Source organism: Mauremys mutica, chromosome 6 (genome assembly GCF_020497125.1).
Source record: "Mauremys mutica isolate MM-2020 ecotype Southern chromosome 6, ASM2049712v1, whole genome shotgun sequence".
Classification (NCBI taxonomy): Eukaryota; Metazoa; Chordata; order Testudines; family Geoemydidae; genus Mauremys; species Mauremys mutica.
In genome coordinates, this window is record NC_059077.1 from 61,248,530 (window position 1) to 61,272,343 (window position 23,814).

A 23,814-nucleotide genomic window follows, 5' to 3' on the forward strand; every position below is an offset into this window, starting at 1 on the left:
ACCTTACAGACAGGTGTTTAAGGAGTAACTTCTCCTGTTCTTTCCTTTGATTCAGTAGTCATCTGTAAGAGACTCCCACCAGTAACCCATCTTGGGCTTTATTTGTTGTCACATTGAATGATATGCATTAAAGATCCTGTGGTCATGAGTTATCTAATCTCTAAAATAGATATCAGTGTCTTGAATGTAGAGTGCCATCCCTCCACCACATGCACACCTCTTATACCCACTCTGTCCTTCTGAAATAGTATATAAGCAGTGATTTTACTGGTCTAATCATATGAATCATCCCACCAGATTTCAATAATACTTGTTTTCTTATCAATGAGAACCTGAAATTTCTCTTGCTTGTTACCCAGACTCCTAGCTGTGGTATATAAGCAATTGAACATTTTTTCTCTTCACATTCTTTGCCCCAGTGGTTTAATTTGGTGGCAATCCAGTGAGTCTGAGTTTGTACTGTATTTGCAGTCTTAGCATCCTCTGATTGTGCTGTTTAACACCCTCTTGGCTGCTCCAGCTTGTCTCCAACTAAGATTAGTCTCATTAGGCTCACAAGCTGTCTCATTTGTACAGCCCCCTATTTTACTGGAAAGTAGCCCCGTGTTCCAGAAAACCAAAACTTTCAGCTTCACACCAGTTGTTTAGCTACCAATTCACCCGCAGTATTTTCTGCCTTATACTTTCTGCCTATACTATTTGCTGTGCACTTTTATTCACATTCTATGACTACATCTGCTGGCAATTTTAACAAATAATATTGATTGAACATCTTTGTGGGTTTCCTCCAGCTCTCATTGAAATACAAAACATCATTATTTACTACCATGCTATAACTCTGAACTTAATTACCGTAACATGTCTATTGGTCTTCAATTATCTTGTTTTCTAATCTTTCCCCAGAACACTGCAAAACATACAGTAATCACGCATCTAATGAATATAATCCATCTGAATACACATAATGGAAAACTAAATAAAGTGTACTCTTCAAGCTCTTCTTTCAGACCACAGTTACTTTGGCACATTAACAACTGACCCAAGAAAGGGAGATAAGGGTTTTGTTTGTTTTGAAATTGCTGCTGAATCTTTTTTATAATTGGAGATATACCAATCTCCTAGAACTGGAAGGGATCTTGAAAGGTCATTGAGTCCAGCCCCCTGCCTTCACTTGCAGGACCAATTTTTGCCCCAAATCCCTAAGTGGCCCCCTTAAGGATTGAACTCACAACCCTGGGTTTAGCAGGCCAATGCTCAAACCACTGAGCTATCCCTCCCCCTCAAATCTACAAGTTGCCATGTGAGAAAATTGTGAAACCTATTAGCAGAAGGTCAAATGTATATTTGCAAAAACCACGCAACACCACAGTAAACACCATGGTTTTTGGGGGAAAATGAGTAAAAAGGAATTGTTAGGGCAACTTTTGTGGTAATTCAAACAGAAAAGTGAATAGTGCAAAAGTAAACAAATGATAAGAAATAAATTGTAACGTACAATACAGCAGCAAGCTTTCTAGGAAAGATCACTGAACAACATTATGAAAAAACTACTTTTCTTAGAACTAACCTTATTCATTCTGCACCTCTCAGGTATCATAACTAAGCCAAGATTAAAAGGGTCAAACAGTTTTTTTTTTTAAAGTGTTTCTCTCGCTTCACACATGGTACTGGGAGCAACAGGCCTGTCTCTTCATCAGACTGCACTGGTTCCTCCTTTATAGAGAAGACTGGGGGGAGTGAGGGCAGCCATTTGTCAGGATAGGAGTCCTCCTTCTCCTCCTTTATACACAGGGCTGCAGGGAAAGAGGCTAGTGCTTCACCAGGCTGGGAGTTGTTCTCCTTTACAGATTGGCTTGGGGCAAATGGGGGCAGCCTTTCATCACAGTGACTCTTCTCCTTCACAGGCCCTGTGGGCAAGAATGAGGATGGCTCTTCAGTGGACGGCAACACCTTTGGAGCAATGCGTACACGCTTGCTGCTCCGGAGAGCCTCTGAGCCACTGAGGGAGGCTCCCTGGGCCATGGGCTGAGGCACCTTCAGGGAGGACTGCAGGATGAGAGGTTGGCTCACAGGAAACTGGATTGGAACCAGGTAGGAGCTGACGCGAGGAAGCAAAGGCTTCATCTTTCGGCGTGCATTCTGCGGCTCAGTTTTGTTGCTGCTGTTTCCCCCTGTGTTCTTCTGGAGTTCTGGAATGTGTCGTTTTTGCTGTGATTCAGAGTACTCAGGCGATGTTGGTGACCCCGCATCCAGCGGCTTGAACACTTGGTCCAGTGTCAGATAGCGATTGGCATCAGGGTGGATGGTCCAGAAGGAGATTTTACCATTAGCAGACGTCTCCCGGACAAACATATCGTGAAGGGATAGATTGTGTCGAATGGAGTTCTTCCAGCCTGGCTTGGCCACATATCTGAAATAAGGAAAATGGTCCTCAATCCAGGTATAGATATCCTTCAGGGTCATGCGCTTCTTCTCCGTGCTGTTGATGGCAAACTGGATCATGGCCATATAGGAGTAGGGGGGCCGTTCTGATATCGAGTCCTGCCACAAGGAGGAGGAGGTAGCAGTGGCAGGAATGGAGTCTTCTTCAGTCTTGATCCTCTCCTGCACAGGTGTCTGGTTCTCCTTCTCCATCTCTTGTTTCACAGTACAGGAGCCCAGCCCATCAGAGCTCATCTTCCCTAGCCATTGGATGTTAGTCAGACTGTTATCCAACCCGCTGCTTGTTGCCTCTCCACTGCTGTTTCCTTCCTGTTCTTGTCCTCCCATGGAATTGACTTGTGGAGGCCACAGTACTGCCCTTTCCACAGTTTTATCAGGGTTTTGTCCGAGGTTCTTCTCTCCGCCCTGACAATCTGGTGCTCTGGCCCCCTTTGTTGCTGTGCTCATCTCATCCTTTGATTGGAGTGTCTGCTGAGTTGCTGCTGAGCCTGTAGGGTGAGAGCTGCCCCCACTGCTGATAAGAATGAACTTGTTGGGCCCATTGCTGCCACATTCTCTCCCCTTGGCTGTCAGAGCCTCAATGATACTCTGGATGTCAGCATCGGGAGGGATGATCACCACCTGGGTGTTGGGCATGGTAGGGTGATTAATTATCTTTATTCCTGCTGGGAATTTCTGGGAGCCACACTCCACTCTGTCCCTGGGTTTTACTAACAGTTACAAGTTGTGAACTCCTTTAAAGTCCTATAAGTCAAGAACAAAAAATCATTCTGCAACCCTTAGAAAGAAAATAGCTCTTGAATATAAATTGGGAGAGACTGTCCAGTATTATTCACACCTATGCAGTTGCAAATTGCACAAAGTGACACCCAACTTTTTGGAACAATGCTTTGAACTCATGATAGGATTTATCAATTGTAAACTCCTGTTAATAGGCAATCAATATACTGATGTTTATTTGCTTTTTTAGGAATGAACTACTGACAAAGTGAGTTAACTGAAAAGGGTACTACTGAAAGAGGCTATGACCAAGTTGCCATTGCTGGTAAGACATCTGTTCGCATGGTTGAAAAACAAACAAAAAGACCCTACTTCTCCAACTGCTTATGTACAGCATTGTATTTTTCCTATTGCATTATTTATAGACTACCTACAATTGATCTGTGCTATACAGGCTGACAGACTGGATGGTCCCTTCTGGCCTTAGAAGTTATGAATCTATGAATGATACAATAAACTGTATATTATGAAACAATTATTCGGACATTATTGACAATGACGGTAAAGTACAGGACAATGGCAAGTTTTGAAATTTTTGTTGTGTTTCCCCTCCCCAACTACCTAAAAACAAACAAACAAAGCAAGAAACCTTATTCATGATGAGTGTATCATCATGCCTGAGTCATGCTCAGAAAATGTCATGTACTTCAGTTTAAATGTTGGGAGACACTGAGCTTAAAAATGTGTTGCAGTTCTGCACTGCTTTCCTTGAACATCTTTCCTTGAATATCTTTTCTCCTCAGTTTTCTTACAAGAAAGGCAATAAGGTAGAGTCCTAAAAGATGCCCTCCCCCTTAGGCAAAATTCTTACTTTGATGGGAGTATTCTCTGAATAAGGACTGCAGGATTTGACAACTTTGTATTCTTTACATATATTTGTAGGCAAACTATTTGATCAATTCTCATCACAATACTCATCACTTTTCTTCCTCTCTCCTCATAGGGAAACAGCTGTTTGACATTTGTTAGCTTCCCCCGCCCCATATATCTTCATAAGCATACCATCTGTACAGTGCTTAGCTTTTATTGTTCATCTCCATAAGACAACTTTGGATGCTCAGGATTCACTGAGTTCCTCCTTACCTTTTCATCACAAAAATCTGCGACAGGAAATAGAAATTCAATCTTATATACTTCTTTATGAGTAAACCAAAAGAGTCTGCTTGATTCTTATCAGTTTTCTCTGCATGTCTTTGTAAGAGGACCAGACAGTACTTGTCAGCTTTCTTGTATTCTCATTGTAAGAAATACATCCATGAGGTAGTATTCATCATTTTCTCCTTGCAACATTTGCAGTGAGTATTTCTTGACATATGGAATGCCATCTGGTGACAGAAGTGGGGATATGCATTTCAGAACAAAGAGATTTCCTATGCAAAGTTAATGTGACTTAATCTTACATCTCTCATGGATCTAACCAGTCATTGTTAACACAATGTGGAAGAAATATCCAAACATTTTCAATGTCAGTGAAATGAAGCTGCATTTCAAACTGTATTGTATGGGATTAAATAACTGGATTAATAAAATAAATTTACTTTTCATTTTGTTTTTTTAATCTTTTCTTCTTCCACTACTTTCCTAACCTCTTTAAATTCCCTTTAAATTGTTACTCTAACCTTCTCATCTTTCCTATTATAGATTTATTTTCCTCATATGATTTCCTCTTTTCACTTGAGTTTGTTATGTCTGTTCCTCTTCCTCCCTTCAAGTATTTTCCTTCAAATCTTTTAAACCTATTTGCTTAATGTCTCTTCTTTCCATTCTGCTCTGTCCATTTGGTCTTATGCTCATTTTATCTCATTTCCAAATCTTTTTCTCTGTTCCCCATTTGATCTACATTACACTCTCTCCACATCATTCAGACTTTCCCTCCATCACTCTATTTTTCTTCCTCTTCTCCCTCAGCTCCAGAATGTTCTCAGTCTGCTTCTGCATAACACCTAATTAGCCTCAGTTTCCAGCTTCCTGTGTCACCCTCTTCCACATTTCACACAAACAATCATCCCCCTCCAGGTTTGTCCCAGATTTCTCCTTGTCTCCAAGATATGCCCCATCCCCCAGATTCCCCCATAGCCTACCTTAACCTTACAGAGAATGCTGTTGCCATATGGGCTATGCTGCTTCCCCCACCCCAACTGGCAAGAGGGAGGTAAAGCAGCACATGTAACTGTGATTATAGTGCTCAGGCAGAAGTAACTGAACGTTATTCAGAGGATTCCCTGCTATGAATGAGTTGAGGAATTCTGTGAGCACTGACTTCCAAGTAGAAAAGCACCAGATACCTGGATAAAACAACAGATTCATGATCACAGTGTGTTTCTGGTAAGCTGAGAGCTCTGCCATACAATTTGCTGTGTATTTATGTTGCGATTTTTGGTTTTCAGTCAGACTCTGTCTGAAGTGAGATGTTAATAGAGCCAAATTGTCTACAGTTTGCCATGTTCTAGTTGTGACAGCTAAAAGAGGTTTTTCTGTCAATACACAAATACATAAATGCAGATTTTTGATTTTTGAAAAATACAGCAGAGTAGGACACGATTTTTAATCGTCACCAGAGTACATCATCTTATCCCATTATTGCTCAGACCATATGCTTGAAACACTATATAGACTTTTATTTGAGAAGGGAATGATAATGCTACTGCCTCTGGAATACCTAATTATTTTAAAGAGAGAGCGAGAGACGTTAGGACAGAAAATGAAACCTGATAGGCTCATAGCAAAAAAATAGAGTAAAAATAAGATGTATTATCCTCTAGCTCAAACTTTGTATTCCTTCAAGTTCCATAGGAATGAGGTGATGTTTTGCCTATGTCTCAATCTGAAACTGTAGATTGATGAGTCAATTAATTGTTTTCAGTTCACACAACTTATTTGTTATGTGAAATTATTCATGTGCTGTCATCTAGTTTGTAAAGTATGAAATGTCTCCAGGTGGCTTCTACTAAGAATGATCTAGGTCCGTCAATACAGACTTTTCTTGCTCCTGGTGCAGAATTCTAAAAAGGTTAAACTTATGCCATTCATATTGAATTTCTTATGAGGGCTCTTTACTGCAGAATGTCATACAGTATCACTTGTTAGCATTTTTTTAAAACTACTTAGTACTGAAATACATTTTCTTTAATTTTTACCACCCCCACCCCCCAAATGTGATACAGAATAGAAAATGTGGAGAAAAATTCTAAATTTGGCAAACTGTTAATCTAAACCAGGACTGGGATACATAGCAGGCACTGTGATGGAAGTCAGGGAAGGCATTAAGTACAGGCTGCATAGCTGGCCTCTTTGGGTACCAATTCTATAAGGAGCCTCCTGCCCAATAACCTTCTCACCTTATGCCATTGGTGCAACTACATCTATGCCCCTTTAAGAGTGGCTGCCACCTTGAAATAGCATTAACTGAGAGCTGACAGATTGTAGCAGCTCCAGATTGGCTGATAATTAGCACACCTGTTGGGATGACTATGTTCAGATAATGGGGCTGTGTTAGGGAGTCTGGTGCCCACTCAATGTAACCATCCAATCCCCACTTTACTAGCAGCATCCAAGGATGGGAGGCATCACATCAGTATAGCACTTGTCTATTCTCCTCCCCCTCTCGCCTCCCCAAATATGAAAGGGAGTGGGATACCTAAGGCAGAAAAAAAATCTTTCAGCTGGCCTGCTGGAAGGTTAGAGAGATAAAATTATTTTCTCCCTCCATTCCTCTTGTGTCACTCCCTATAAATTCAAAATCTAAATACTGAGTGGGGCTATCAGGTGTAGAAGGGGAAACTGAAGGTGAGCAGGGTGCAGGGGCAATGCTGGTGGTAGAAGAGGGAGGGCTTGGTAAGGACGAGGGTTATATGCAGAGAGACCTGTATTGAAAAGTCCCAGGCAGTACACTGGACAGAAGTCTGAGGTGGGTTGCCTAGCCCCTCTGTGCCATGGCATCAATGTTTGAAAGGCTCCCCACAGCACTGCTGCCTCAGCAACATTGTGCACTGAAGCAGGAGCACAGAAGTAGTCCTTACAGGAGGGAGAGAGACATCAGTACTCAGGGACCAGGACCCCACACCATAGGCCTCTGATTTGAATAGCCCCAATCAACCTAACAATCCCCTTTTCCTGCACAAAGCACCTCTCAAGTCTCTCACAAATCCTTGTTTTCCCAGACTCTTCCACATTCCTCCTCTCTGCCCTTGTTCCCATATCTCCTGCAACAACAGAAAGCAGCATGGTAGGGAGTAGCCATGTGTGAGGTGGAGAGCGTGCACAAGTCCCATAATGATAGCTTGGGGAAAAAAAGCCATTTAATCAATCCAAATAAGTAAGTCTAATTATCTTCAGGAAGGCAAAGCTCTGCGGAGTGGAAATTTCAACAGAGTAAATATCTCAGACTTGTGCCAAGTTTCTGTAAGGCAGAAACATTTAAAGTGATAAGGAAACAAACTGTTAAGAGTTGGTGACTGCCAGGATTTTTTAGATTAATTCTAACATCACTTTATGTACAGCATTAGAGAACAGTACTTCCTTACGTTGCAAGAAATTCTCCAAGTAAAGCGCCAATGTAGCAATGGTGTACACACAATACAGCAAATGTGCTCTTAATTTTCATGTCTCTTCCAGAATATAGAAATGTTTGTGTTGGTGTTAAAGATTCATTCTTTCTATAAGAATAATGTTATTAGTCTCCTACATATGGAGGTTGCTGCTAAAATTCATAGACTGCCTATAGGTGCATTTGCATTGTTAAATTACCACACACAGAGCAATCATTATAAGGTTCATACTACAGAGCAAGAAAACAATGCCTGGCTCAATGCATTACAGAAACCCACATTACTGTGGCTCATTGTCAAAATGCTCATTTAAAGCCTCCCTGATTCGAATATTCCTCCAGTGAGTCTCTCTACAAGCGCTGGTATCTGGCGGCTCAAAAGCAGCAGCCAGCTTATCCATGTCCACACCCCAGCCCTGCGGAAACTTCTCCACTTTAGCTTCACAAATGTTATACAGAGCACAGCAGGCCACTATGACCATGGGAATATTTTCCTCATTGAGGTCTAACCTACCAAAAGGCAGCGCCAGTGCCCCTTTTCACATCCCCAATGGGAATCTTCAGGTTTTTTTAAGAAAATCCCTGCTTGCAGCTTTCTGTACAGGCCAGTGTTCCTGAAGATGAGTGGTTCATGCACCTTCTCTGATCAGTCTGAGTTGATGTCTATGAAATGGCCCTGGTGATCCACCAGTGCTTGCAAAAGCAAGGTGGTCTGGGACAAAAATGGGGATGTGTGTTTCTTTCTATGGCACACAGGAGGACAGACACCACAGATTCCTGTTCAGATTTGCAGCTCATAAAATACTGCAGGATCAGCCGCGTTATGTTCATAATGCTTATCACAGGACAAGTGAGCAATGCAGGATCTAAGCTTTCAGGCAGAGATGGCAGGCACAACGTTTACAGGAGCAGTTGAAAACCAGTGTGAAAGACAGTCGGAAGGCCTTGGAATCATGGATGGTGAAAACTGCATCATGGGGCTGTGATCCCGCACACATGATGCACTGAGATCCATTCCTAGAACTCCTACTGGGAGAAGGTGGCAGTTTGCACAGTGGGATAACTATCCATTGTGCACTTCTCTCTCTGTCTGTGCTAAAGCACCAACTACAGATGTGCTCCACCAACACAAGGAACATTGTGTAAATGTGCACAAATGAAATCTCTGTATGATCATTGACATAACTTAAATCGACTTACCTCTGTAGACCTTGCCTTAGAGATTACAAAGTCTTTACTTTTGTAGTAACTAGGACAGTATTCCAACAAAATACAAACCCATAATAAAAGCCAACTATAATCACCAGTGACAAAAGGTGAGAGTGAGAGCACTATGTTATTAACTACCATGAGGATGTTATCGGAGAGCCCTTTGCCATCTCCTCAAACACCTGTCTAATCAATGGCAAATTTAATTAATAAGCCAAAAGAGTTCTAGAGAATTTGTGCATTTGCATGAAAATAGTTATGAAGTAGATGTGTGAATTAGTTCATTCATTTTTTATTCTAGATGAACAAGAAATAGTTCTAGCACGATTAGCTTTTCCATTAATGCATTTTGTGAGAATAATTGGAAGTAAATAACTGTTAAGATATTTCTCAGTTTAAAAGTAATTAATCTTTTATAATTTTGTTTACTTTTGCCAAAAACTAGTAAGTGCAAAGAATTCCAGTTTGTTTCTTCATAACTCATTGAAATTAAATGAAAACTTCTGGGCCATAGCAGAATCTTAGTCCAGCATCAGAACAGAGTCAGTTCTAGGTATGTACCAAGTGTGTGGCAGCACAATTGTGATGGTGTGACGGGTTGGGTCATTGAAACCCCCTTGGGAACTGCCAACTGATGTGCCAAGACTACTTCTGCCCCTGTTTTACCTGCCAGCTTGGGAGTCCAGCACCCTGTCTTGTTGAGCCAGACACACCAGTCTGCTCCAACACAGACCTAAGGTCTGAACCATGTGCCCCAAATCTGCAGACTTAACTGAAAGCAACTTACAGAAGTGTTCTTGTCTTTAACACTCAGACGCCCAACTCCCAATGGGTCTAAACCCCAAATAAATCTGCTTTACCCTGTATAAAGCTTACACAGGGTAAACTCAAATTGTTCGCCCTCTGTAACACTGATAGACAGCTATGCACAGCTGTTTGCCCCTCCAGGTATTAATACATACTCTGGGTTAATTAATAAGTAAAAAGTGATTTTATTAAATATAGAAAGTAGGATTTAAGTGGTTCCAAGTAGTAACAGACAGAACAAAGTGAATTACCAAGTAAAATAAAATAAAACACACAAGTCTAAGCCTAGTACAATAATAAAACTGAATACAGATAAAATCTAACCCTTGAGATGTTTAAATAAGTTTATTTCACAGACTGGACGCCTTCCTAGTCTGGGCACAATCTTTTCCCCTGGTACAGCCCTTGTTCCAGCTCAGGTGGTAGCTAGGGGATTCTCATGATGGCTCCTCCACTCCCTTTGTTCTGTTCCACCCACTTACATATCTTTTGCATAAGGCAGAAATCCTTTGTCCCTCTGGGTTCCCACCCCTCCTTCTCAATGGAAAAACACCAGGTTAAAGACGGATTCCAGTTCTGGTGACATGATCACTGTAAGACCCCCAAGCCTTCATTCCTCCCAGCCTGACTCACAGGAAGGCCTGCCTGCAAACAGAGCCATCCACAGTCATTTGTCCTGGTTGATAGGAGCCATCAAGATTCCAAACCACGATCAGTGGCCCACACTTTGCATAATTACAATAGGCCTTCAGAATTATATTTCATATTTCTAGTTTCTGATACAAGAGTGGTGCATTTATACAAATAGGATGACCACACTCAGTAGATTATAAGCTTTGTAATGATACCTTACAAGAAACCTTTTGCATGAAGCATATTTTAGTTATATTATATTCACACTCATCAGCATACTTTCATAAAATCATATAAAGTGCAATGTCACAGGTAGTTGCTGGATCTCTTAGTTAATATCCTTCTTAGCTGGCCTGTACTCCTGCCAGTTTGCACATCATATTCTCCCCCTTCCTGAAAGATAAATAATAGGACCCGTTTCCCTCCCAGTGGCTGACATCCTCTATAGCCCCAGTTCTAACAGATGAGCTCATTTTTAGTGCTAAGTAGTCAGAAGGTTCCTGATCCTTCTCCTCTCACAATCACTAGAACCTTCCAGCATCCCCAAATGACACTGTCCTGATCTGCTCAGCTTCCAAATCCACCTGCTTCCAGATGTGCTTAAGCAAGTTACCAAGTATTCTTGAGGCCCAGCCTCTCATACCTCTTAGCAACTCTGGCAGGCCCTATGGTCATCCCTAGTAGAATGCCTCTCTCTGTTTATATGAAAACTGATGACTGACTCTGTGGCAATTATACATGTAAGTCTATAGATTTGGTTTTTGTATTGTGTATACAGTACTTATTGAATTTCATTTTGGTTGGACTGGCTCCTGAAATCCTTACTCAGGCAACTCCTATTAAAGTCAATTGGGAATTTTTGCCTGAGCAAGGATGCAGGGCAAAATTCTCAAATGTGCCTAACGTTAAGCTGATAAATCCATATTTAAGTGTCTAAATAGGCTGATTTACAGAAGTGCTGAGTATAAATGGAGTAACGACTTCATTATTTTTACAATAGTATGGCTATTTGCCCCATTAATTGGATTATATTGGTGTTTCAGGCTTCATTATTTCTGAAAAAACATCAGTCTTCACCAGTTTCAGTCATTCCTGTTTACTAAGGCCATGCCTATGCTACGAAGTTAAGTTGACCGAAGTTACATCAACGTTCATCCACCGCTGTAATTAAAGGGCTGTTGTACATCCACACAACACTCCTTGTGATGGCGGATCGTGTCCACAGTTCATGCTCTTTCATCAACAGAGAGAGCAGTGCATCATGAGTAGCTATCCCACTGTGACGCTTGCTACCATCTGCTACTGGGTATTCTGGGAAGAGTTCGTGGTGCCTCAGGAGGGCGGGCTCAGCGTCCCATGATGCAGTTTTCTTGGTGCCATCATTCTATGGGCTTCCTTCTACATTTTGTGCTGCTTTTCAGGAGCCTCTATAAACTTCACACCCGCCATCTCTGTTTGAAAGCATGAATCCTGCCCTGCTATCCAGCCTTGTGATGAGCGTTATGAAGACAATGAGGCTGATTCTGCAGTATTTCATGAGCTGCAAATATGATGATGACACTGTGGTGTCTACCCTGCTGTGTGCTATGGACAGAAAAAAAAATCAAGATTGCTGTTGGCATTCACAGTAACTGCACATGGTGGATCATCAGTTCTGGGTGCAAGAAACAATGGCCCTGCACACTTGCATCACTGCACCATCCAACTCCAAACTGATTCGCAACTGACTGATAGCAGTTTGGCATTGCCAGCTTCCACAACGATCAGCACTTGCTTCTCCACTGTTAGGACAGCTCTCATTTTGGTGTCCTTGTACCACAAGGTGGGGGAAAGCTACACACTGAGTTCAAGGAAGATGGCTTTGGGCATATGAAAGTTCCTCAGCCACTGCTCGTCATCCCATACCTGCATCACAAACTGATCCCACCACTTGATGCTTGTTCCCAAGCCCAATAGCGATGATCCACTGTGTGCAGCTGCTCTGTGAATGCCAATAGCAATCTTGAATTGTTTCCTTCCATGGCACACAGCAGGGCAGGCATCACATATTCTTGTTCAGATTCACAGATAATGAAATACTGCAAGATAAGCCGCATTGTGTTCATACTTATCACAAGACTGGTGAGCAGTGTAGGATCCATGCTTTCAGGCAGAGATGGCAAAGTTTACAGGGGCAGTTGAAAAACAGCATGAAAGACAGTCGGAAGCCCTTGGAATCATGATATGGAGAAAACTGCCTCATGAGGCAGTAATTCCACCTCCATGATGCACTGTGATCCACTCCCAGAACTCCTAGCAGGAGACAATGGTGATAGCTACCCACGATGCACTGTCTCTGTCAGCGCTGGAGCACAACTGGGGATGTGCTTCGCTGACACAAGAAGTGTTTTGTGAACACACACAAGCGATGTAATTCCAGCAGTTTATGATCGTCAACGTAACTTAAGTCGGCTTAACTCTGTGGTGTAGACTTTGCCTAAGTATAAACATACAACCACCAAAATCAAAATGTTAGTCTTTCCTCCTTAAACTTCAACTAGAGTCTCTGGGAGACAGCCTAGGTGTAGTATGATCATCAGACTGTATCTGCAGAATAATGCTGTACAAAAGATGTTTGAAATTTTTTGCAGTGAATGACACAAAATTCATATGTGGGTCTGTGTTTCATTACATATTCAATTCAGGTTTGTAAAAAAAAATACCATGGTTCACAAAACTTTTTTGTGAAGCTGGATTGATTTAGGGTTTACTAATAATATCTATTTGAGCCCTGACAGTATGAGTATTCTGGTCCTTGCCCTAAAGGACTAACAGTCTGAAAAGATGGTATGTCACCACTATGTGAAATTGTTTTCGGGATGAATATAAAAGCAAGCAAATCAACAGTTTTTCATGTAGGGTTTTTTTGCGGGGGAGCTGTTTCAAAGTCTAAAACTCAGGGTATTCAAACTCATATAATTCAAAGCAAGAGAAAAAGTCTACATGAAACTCTGCAGACTGAAACCTAGGAGTTTTGCACAGCTCTAGCTTCAAGGCTTTGATTCAGAAATCTCCCCTAATCCATGTTGTGGTTCTCTATTATTCTTCATTCAGATTGCATGAACTGCAAGAATTTTGCATTTCAGGAGACTAGGAAGCCTGAGACATATGGTGGGGCAAATTCTGCTCTTTCTTATAGCAATGTAAACAATGAAATCAATGGAGTTACTGTGGACTAACACTGCTGTAACTAGAAGCAGAATCTCTCTCTCATCATTTTTGAGCACTATGAGTGTTCTGTGTGAATTTAAGGATGCTCCTATTTCAATATCACATAATTTAAAGAAAAAGGTAGTTACAGCATATTGGGGAATTATCATTCAAACCTAAAAGCCATTAAACCAATTAGATGGTAATGATACATAATGTAGAAACTCAGTCAGAAATCCAAGAGGAAGAAAGGTAGGAAATGTTAATAAAAAGCATGCTCAGGGCAACCAAGAAATCTCCACTATTTAGGTAAATATTTAGGAATCTTGATAAATTGCAAAATTTGGATTAACAACAATTCTGTGGGTGTAAATAATTCTTTATAAAGACAGGAAAGAAGATATAACAAGAACAGAATAATTATCATTATACAAAGGCACTATAAAAGAAAAAATAGCTTTTTGGTGACTGATTAAGAAATATGTGAAAAAAGTAATGAAGATAAAGATACGTTTGTCTAAACATTGCAATGACAAAATAAATATATTTAAACAAAGTCATATTTAAGATACATAAATATTAGAATGGATGCTTTTTAAAATCAGGACAAATTCAGTGACATAACTGTAGAGCACTGGCTGTGTTAAGGCTCAGTTGAATTGATCTTTGGGTAGGAAATCTACAGTGTTAAGAAAAAATAAAGGGATTTTGTCTTTTCCTCAGTAATGAAGCCACTGTTCATAAAATGACTAAGCCTCAGGTTGAAAAGGAAGAAAATCTAAAAATGATTTTAAAGAACCACAGCAGTGATAACATTGCAGGGAAAGGTCATTTGCAGCTCCCCATGCATACAGGCAACTAAGCTATGTTTGTTCCATGATTTGGGCACAGAGACCAGATTTCCAAATTTGGGCACCTAAAGTTAGATGTGTACATCCACATTTATTTACCTAACTATGTATTTACCCGGGACTGATAATGAAATCAATGGGAGCTGTGGCTGTTCAGCACCTTTGAAAATCAGGCCCAATATTACCAGCCCTGGACAACAGAAAAATTATGAATCAGGCCCCTGAAATCCTGAGACTAAATTTAAAATCATGAGATTTTAAAAAATAAATTGGGGTTCTTTATATTTAGCATTCAAGTTGACATGTTTCTCTCTCCAACCACTAAGCTAGAAAATTTCTTTAAAAAAAAAATAAAATGCAAGTTGAAAGCATTACCTAATCATCTATCTCCAGGAGTCGGGATTTTAAGGAAAAAAACACACTAAATTGTGTGAGGTTTGTGATAAGAGTGTGAGAGTTGGCAATAGTGAAGGCTATATATCAATTTAAGTGCCTAAAGACATGCTGTTTAGAAAGTTTTGGTTTTGGGGCCCAGTCTTGCAAGTCTCTTTCACACTTTTCTGTTTGACTGTAATAGGACTATTTAAGTGACTAACAGTTTGTTAATCAGACCCCTGTCCAGCGATAGATCAGACATATGAACCCTCTGCAGTCTGCTGAGAATGTATACAATATGGAAATGCCTTTTAGGAATATTATTAGTGCCTATCATCTTTGTAAGAGCTTAGTAAGATAACGGTATGATATGAAGCCCCCAGATATGGCATTAAAAAACAAACCAACCTTGAGCTGTCAGAAGGAATGAAGGACTCAAGTTTTGCAAAATAATTTACCCCAAAATTCTCTCTCCTTGTGGAATTATCTGGTGTATAAAATAGTGGAAATATTGATTGCATACATTTACTGGATTAATAAAATATTGGGAAAACATGGTCAGGAGACTGGAAATTTTGTAATAGCCATCATATAAAACAGAAGATTGAGCAAATCTTCTAATGATTTGAAATATTATTTGTAAAATCAAATTAAATAAGCAGGCTATATATAAGAAATAGAATAGATAGTTTTTGTAATATTTAGAAGCTACATACACATTGATAGCAAATTGATTCTATACCATTTTTGCTTTACAATTACAATCAAACACATTGGCATGTTGAAGAGTCTTGAATGGCATTGTAAGCAGTGAAGTGCCAAAAAATAAAATAAAAAATGAGGAGCTAAATTTGTTTGAGGAAGTTATTATTCCTATACCATAAAGCCTTTTTCAGATCAGTGAACACTAAAATGGGCAATCTTTCTTTAAAATAGCTGGTGAGAGCATTGAAGAATGAAGCAGTATATCTTCCACTACCACTTGAGGAAGCTAAATCTACTTTGTCTATCCAGAGCTGACCTGATAATACTGTAATTTAATAATATTCTTAAATGGCATTCTATTAAAAAGATCATCAAATCTGGTAGGATCCTTCAACTAAGGTAAAATAAGAGCTGTTACAAGTCTGAAAACTCATTAACCCATATTATGAATATGTAAATATTGCCTAGTTGACAAGGAACACTTCTTAATAAAAGAAAGGAAAACAGCAGAATATAGAAACCATGAAAAACTATAAACAAAACAAAAACATTATGAATGTATTTTACACCTAGATACTAAATAGCAGTAGAAGAATAGCAAAAGATAGCTAGAGATAGGTAGATTGCTAGAAACAGTGGCTGCCACTCACTGAAACTATCACAGTACTGTAAGATGCCATGATATGTCTGATTCTCAGTATAATTTGTCTACCATTAGCAGCAGGTTCCACACTTGCTGTGGGAAAGCAAGTTGTATTTTCTATCAGCTAGCATTACTCGTGCTCTGAAAACCAGTAACAGTTCCAGAATTCTGCTGCTAGACATACACTGGATAATTATCTCAAAAAGTTGAATCTTCAGGCATTAATTTTGAGGGCATCCAAACCATTCTTGAATTCTGTTGCAGCAAGAGTTTTGAAATGATATGTTGACTTAACATGAGCCAGTTCTGAAAGTATTCAGCAAGCAGAACTTTATGCCCATGTGGAGTCCTATGAACTCAGTGAGAATTGGCATGGGTAAAAATCTTTGTATTATTAGGGCCATAGTGTGCAAACATGGAGTTCTTGAATTTTAATGAATGCTGAGAAAAAAAAGTTCAAAATTTCATGTGCCTAAAAATATTTGAATACACATTGTACGACTGGTTCCAAGCATTGGTGCAATTCACTTCTTCTGAACACAATTCATCACTGAGAGTGGTGGACAATTTATTAGGCAAGGCAGAACACCAACTTTAAGGGTCTTATGTTCACTTAATGAATTAAGGGGCTTTTAATATCATTTTTTCAAAGTAAGAGACAATATTATTTTAGCCTGCATATGTGGAAATATCTTGTATGCAACGAGCATGGAATATAATTCACTGGAGGCTTCAGTGGTTGCTATTGCTTATCAAAAAACGTTTACCCAACAAATACTGAAAATACAAAGTGAAAGGCCTTTTTTGACCAATTCTACTTGTAGCATATTATTCAGACACTAGGTGTCTGTGTGCTTTTTAGAGTTCCATACAGAACAGGGTAAACAAAATTAGACAAAGCAAGAACTCATGCTGCATGGAAGCATCTTTGTGTTTCCAGTTTGTTATTTTTTGTCTAATATATGTTCCCTATTTAAGAAAGACTAACAATAGTAGCCCAAAATAAAGATTTATTTTGGAGGATGAGGAAAGAAAGTGACACTCAACTGGCAGCAGCTGCATCATTCTCCAGGACAGCAACAGATTTCACTAGGTACCTCATGCAAGCTGGTATGTTTCTCTTCCCCACTTCCCTCTGCATAATAGTTAAGTATTTGAGATCTTCAGACTTTTGAGGAATGTAATACTGTTTTAAATTCTCATTGCAGACTGACTAAACTCCCTAGAAACATTTACATTACGTCAAAAAGAAATAGTTCTGTAGTGCATGTGATGCAGAATATGGTTGCAAGTCTCTTACTGTTAAATATGCAGGTTAGTGCCTGGCCAATAGTGGGATTTGAAGAGTCAGGCAACAAATTATTTTGGCAGTAACATTTTGGATTAGCTGGAAAGGGGACAAGGTGGGTACCATGAAGATCAGAGAAGAGAGGATTAAAATTAAAGATTTCAAAAAGTAGGCTTTGTAAAGTGTAGCAACAGAAGAATCTATAGATAGGAGAAAGATTTAAAAAGAGCCACAGCTTGCAAGCCCAGATGTCAAGACGTCTGGTGTTGTCAACAGCAATGGAAAATAGATATGGAGGTTTTGAGAGGGAAAAAAATAGCTTTATTTAAAACGGTACATTGGGGGTAATCAGTAGTTGTAAAAGTCATCAGTGATGTCTATTAATAGGGAAATATATAATGTATCCCAAAGTATAAAAGTCTAGCACCATCTATCTGTGATACACATAGTAGACAGAGTTGCACACACAGATGTACAGACAGATATGTCTCACTTAATATAGATACATTTTATATTAAATAGCAATCTGCAATGAATTATTCAGCAGAGAAAATATTTATTTTGTTATACTGTCAAGTGAAATGCATTTCTTTATATCACCATAAATATATATTTAAATGTAGCAATATTTTGCAAAGATCTCAATAGTATTAAAATAGGTCTGTTAAAATAAGGTTCATAAATATTTGACAGATCTCATTAATAAAAGCCTATAGCCCTACCAGCACTGTCCACTGTACTGAATATTCTGTGAATGTTTCCTTTGTTAGGGTCTTTTAAATGAGCTATAGAATATTCTCTGGGTTTAAACTTGACATAAAATACCTATCCTTTTAAGACATTTTTTAAAGCTGCTGTCATGCAAAAAAATATGTACTAGTTTTAAAGCTTTGGACAATTCTGCCCTTAACTAATCCTTCCCTCAAGTCTTCCAAACTTTCTCTCCCAAATGTCCTTTCTGTCATCATCATGTACTTATGCCTTCTTTATTGAAGGGGTGCATACCACTAATCCCTTTTTCTGAACCCTCCCCCACCTCTGGAATTTGGCATTTAGGATAAAATCAACCAGGGTCCAAATCAGCTCTTGGGTTTGGTTTTGCAAAACAAAACATAGGTTGAGGAGGTTTTGCAAAACCAAATTCGACGTATATACACTTAGTTGTGTCTATTTCATTCATGGGGCCTCCTTACTCAGGACTACCTTTCCTTTCTAGTGCTCTAAGCAACCTCCCTTTTCTCCTTCACATCCCTCATCAAAACACACTTATGAAGATTTGCTACAACGATGTCTCCAACTTTGTCTGTGACCCTTTGTCAGTATGGATAGAGAAACAGTCTTCTTGGAGCAGGACACTGTGTGTGTGTGTGCGTGCGTGTGTGCGCACGCGCGTGCACTGCGTACACTTGAGGTACTCTACAAATAAATCAACATCACTTGACAGAACATTCATTTAGCATACTCCAATAGCATTATGGGTGGCCATGTCTTTGGAGCCCATTTTAAATAGAAACTGGAATTTAATTTTACATGGGATGGAGTCACTTTTTTCAAGTCAGAACTCTAACGTCTTGACTTGATTACACTCCTATTAATAAAGAAGTGTTAGCAGCTTATGAGCAGGGAAATGAGACTTATATGTGAATCCCAAAACCTTACACTGGATTTGAAAGGCAAACCATTCCACACCCCTTGAACATTGTACAATAAAGAGCACTAATGTTTTCCCTTGCAAGCCCATTGATTTCAGTGGGATTGTGTTCAATGTAAGTCAGGACAGCAATTAGCTCAAGGAGTATATACACATGGTACAGCAAATTTCAAAGATCAGAAGACAGCTTAGGCGTAAAAGGCCTGTAAAGTGGTCACACATCTGTGGTGCTCAGTTTAAAAACAATAATAATAGGGCATATTTTTAGTATTTGTCTATCTTATTAGAGGCATAGTTCTAACAAGGGGAGTTACATTTTGTCAAATCCACTGCACACAGCACTGCAAGTTTGCCCTTTAGCAACAGCATCTTGTTAGCCAGAAGCACAACTACACACATCAGTAATTCAAACCTAAAGTCATTTGGAATACTGAAAACCTCAGATAAACTGTAAAGATCTTAGCTGGAGTAGTTTTGAATGTGGATAATGCAGTTGCTTCAATTTATGCTTTTCATTTTTTTAAATTTGGGTAAATAGATCTCTAATAAAAATGTATGTGTAAATAAAAAAATCACTGCTTGCTTGACTTTGAATGTGTTCATATAATCATGTGTTCAGAAATTTCTGGTTGGCTGATCTGAGAGTTTGAAACTTTGAAACTTATTAAAGAAGAATTCTAGCACATTGCCAAAAATGGCACAGTTAATTAGTATCCATAAAATTATTAGCAGTGTAATCAAATTTATAATATAACTTCAAGAAATCTTTCTGTCAGTCTCTATCAGGTTATGAAGAGCCCCAGCACAAAAGCAGTAGCTCATGTAATGTTTGATTAGTGGTATGTAGCTGCTAGTTGTGTTGGTTTTCCTTATTCAAATATCTAGCTCCAACCCTTCAAAATTTCCTGTAATTTACAGACGTGTATCTGGTTTATGTGTGCTGCAGTGATTAATGCTAAGTCTAGGATAACAGCAATGTAAATATCTACTTAAATGTCTTTCTTATAACAATATAATAAGTATCACTTTTTAAAACTCTGGATGAGTTGAATTACACAAATTATCCCTGTGTAGTGCAGGTCTGCATGCATATCTTTTAATTTATCCAGTCCCATCTTTGGTTATTCACATGTTAACTCCACATCTGTCCCCTATCTCTCTCCCCAGTACTAATGCCTGGCTTTGTTCAAATCTCCTGTAGATGAACACCTCTCAAAAGGAACATTTTCAAAGTAGTGCAGCATTTTGTTTAGCTGCTTATCTTCCAGTGAAATTTAATGGGAGTTGTAGAGATAAAACCCCACACAGCTCTCTGAAAAATTAGGCAGAAGGCAAAGTTCTTTCCCCAGGCAAGAATGCATCCTCAATCACTCCTTCATTCTTGCTGTGCTGATCTCTTATTTGCCATGTGCCCTGGAGTCAAGCTTGAATCTCAGCTACCCTTTAACCATTAAAGCAACAAAGAATCCTGTGGCACCTTATAGACTAACAGACGTTTTGCAGCATGAGCTTTCGTGGGTGAATACCCACTTCTTCAGATGCAAGACTTGCATCTGAAGAAGTGGGTATTCACCCACGAAAGCTCATGCTGCAAAACGTCTGTTAGTCTATAAGGTGCCACAGGATTCTTTGTTGCTTTTACAGATCCAGACTAACACGGCTACCCCTCTGATACCTTTAACCATTATATCTTCAAGACCTGTCACAACTGCACTACTGCCCATATCCCAACTCACCATCTAGCCTCACTCACTCTTATCCTTAAGAGTCTTAATTTGATTATTGCAACTCTCTCCTTGCTGTTCTAATGGCTGTATAACTAGACTCCATCATACTACAGTCCACATTTTAAGTACAAATACATAACTGCTGTAAAATTACTCAACTCTTCTCAAATGAATACATTTCAGTATCTATTTGATTTCAAACCCTTGCAAAAACAGATCAACTCCCTACTCCTTGGTTTGCAACTTTTGTTCAGGCAGTTTAGGGTTACACATAATTTTTCTGTCCTCTCCACTAATATTGTCAGGGCTTTTAGCACTTTGGTTGCATTCTACAGAACAGCTTTCCCCATGTGTTGCACACAAGTGATTCTTCAAATTCACCTAAAAGCATATTCCTTTTTTGAGTCTTTACTGACCATTGGTGGCTCCCGACTCTCACTTTACCCTTCATCTTCAAGACCTATATATTCTGGACATCTTTTACCATCAATTAGGTATTACTAAAGCATTTAGTGACTCTTGGAATCAAAGAACTGGAAGGGATCTCGAGAGGTCATCTAGTCCAGTCCCCTGCACTCATGGACGGACTAAGTGTTATCTAGACCATCCCTGACAGGTGCTTGTCTAACTGCTCTTAAAAATCTCCAATGATGGAGATTTCACAACCTCCCTTGGCAATTTATTCCAGTGCTTAACCACACTGACAGTTAGGAACTTTTTCCTAATGTCCAACCTAAACCTCCCTTGCTGCAATTTAAGCCCATTGCTTCTTGTCCTATCCTCAGAGGTTAAGAAGAACAATTTTTCTCCCTCCTCCTTGTCATAACCTTTCCTAGAGGAAAAATGCTGCTCAGGAGCTGGAGAAGAGGGTTGAGGGCTCAGGACCATTGTGGATGCAAGGGCCTCTGCACAGATGGACCTGGCCTCCTGCAGATCCTGTGAAATCATAAACCAAGGTTTTTGTTGCTCTCAGTGCATGACCAGTCAATATTTATCTTTTTTTATTTACAGACACTGAAGGGATCATTATTGGAGTGTCTGAACTCCTCAGAACAATTAAAGCATCATCAAAATTATTTCTGAAAAGTAGAGCTCCTCCACTAAATCCTTTAGGGGTGTAATAATCTACAGCAGTCTATATAGAGGAAACAGGGTACATAAGTCACCCTCCATCAGCTCTCGTGGCTGCTTTTTCCAGCCAGAGTAGCCACATCCCCTCCATGCCCTTTCTGTAGAGATTTTCAGCCATTGGATCTGAATGAGTGTGTATCTAATCATTCCAGCAACCATCACCCAACAGCTCTCTCGAGAACACTTCATTTTATAGGTACATTTCTTCATAGCTGTTAAGGGTTATTCATTCTTAATAGTTGTATTCATAAGCATGTTCCAATTATGAACAGGATGTGTTATAGATGGATATAACTACATCAATAAAGGTATTGTTGATGGTTATAAACCATGTTAATAAACAGCCTATTGACAGGCTGGACCCTACACCAGTTGATTAACCATTTGTTAGAACATCTATTATTAACCCTTTATGACTTATTTATAAATGTACCCATAATAGAAATTATGTTCACCCCTCTCTGCTAGGCTTCTTCAGTAGCATGCAGGAGCAACCTGCTGCAGCCTCTCCAGCCTTACTTTCTCTGAACGGAAGGGTACATTTTCTGACCCCTAGCTTGTGTACGCATGAGTTGCTCATGGCCCAGTACAGGCCCTTTTGAAAATCTGCCCTTTGCAGTGTAATTCAGAAAAGATGATTTATTATAGGTGCGTGTCTGCACATAAGCCAGTCCCAGAGTTGTGCCAAGAGTACACAACCAAGATTGGGACCCCATTGTGCTAACCACAGTACATACGCATAGGTAAAACACAGTCTGTGCCCCAGAGAGCTTAAATTTTCAATAGACAAGACAGACAAAGGGCAGGAGAAAGGAAGTATCATTATCCTGATTTCACAAATGGGGAAATGAGGCACAGAGATCGGGGACACAGTCTATGGCAAAGCCAGGAATTAAACTCAAATCTCCTGAGTTCTGGTCCACTGTTTTAAGGACAAGTTCCTCTAGTTATTCTAAGTTGAAGATGGATTGTAACATGAGTTCTACATAGAAACATTTTTACAAAATGCAGGTTTTAAGAATATTAAATGGTCTGTGACTGCAATATTTCTTTAATTGTTGGCGACAGTTAGTGAAAGAGTGAGAGAATAATAATGCACTGGCTACAGCTAGGCATAATGAAGGCAGCAGCTTACGCTTTGAACTACTGAAGTGGTTTTGGAGGTTCAGATGGAGGGAAGCTGTAAGAGAGCTTGCAAAGTGTTGGTGGGACACTGCATACTCTAGAGTCACATGAGGGGCCTACCACACTTTTCAAGAGATGGCATTTGTTACAATAAAGTGGGGTAGCATTAATGCAAGTTATGTGATACTGATAATTTCATAATAGCTAACAGCTCTTGTTAAATACTCATCAAATTCATTTTGTTTTGACATTGCACAGTATTGTGATCTTATTGCAAAGAGGTGACAATAGAAATATAACATTTTAATGCAAAGAGTTTGTCCCAAAGTACAAACTGCTAAAAGTAGAAAACATTACTGCAAGTTCATAGTTCAGGCCAAGGAACACTGACATAAAATAAATGTTTGCAGCATGAATAGTGTCACTATGTAACTAAAACATATCTATTAGTCCGACACAGATCCTTGGTGTTAAGGAGGAGAGAATCTAGGCCACTGTTAAAACTACACCTGAATAACTTGCCTTCAACAATTTTCTAGTGTGAGATGTAAAAATAAATAAATAAATCACGTATTTATTTCTTCTCTACGTGACCTAATCTACATAAATCTATGCAAAATATTCATGAATACAGAACATTTTGCAGCATTTTAAAAAATAGTCATTAAAATAAATGCAAAAAGATGTTGTAAATCATGGTTCCTCAGTGAAA

At 39.4% G+C, this 23,814-nt stretch overlaps 1 protein-coding gene across 1 annotated transcript; it reads right to left on the bottom strand.

The window, feature by feature from the left end:
- Positions 1-1,599: 1,599 nt before the first annotated feature.
- LOC123372881 (forkhead box protein M1-like) lies at positions 1,600-20,843 on the bottom strand. Its single transcript, XM_045021457.1, has 2 exons — positions 20,795-20,843; positions 1,600-3,152 (listed from the first exon to the last, which is right to left on the bottom strand). The coding sequence occupies exons 1-2, from the start codon at positions 20,841-20,843 to the stop codon at positions 1,600-1,602; spliced, it is 1,602 nt and encodes a 533-aa protein (XP_044877392.1).
- Between the last annotated feature and the right edge of the window lie 2,971 nt (positions 20,844-23,814).

Bases quoted from the DNA above. Each gene is read 5' to 3' on its own strand.
- LOC123372881 (XM_045021457.1), bottom strand. From the start codon at position 20,843: ATGGGCAGTAGTGCAGTTGTGACAGGTCTTGAAGATATAATGGTTAAA. The intron at 3,153-20,794 runs GTATCAGAGGGG...TGTAACTGTTAG, and splicing joins TGAAGATATAATGGTTAAAG to TAAAACCCAGGGACAGAGTG.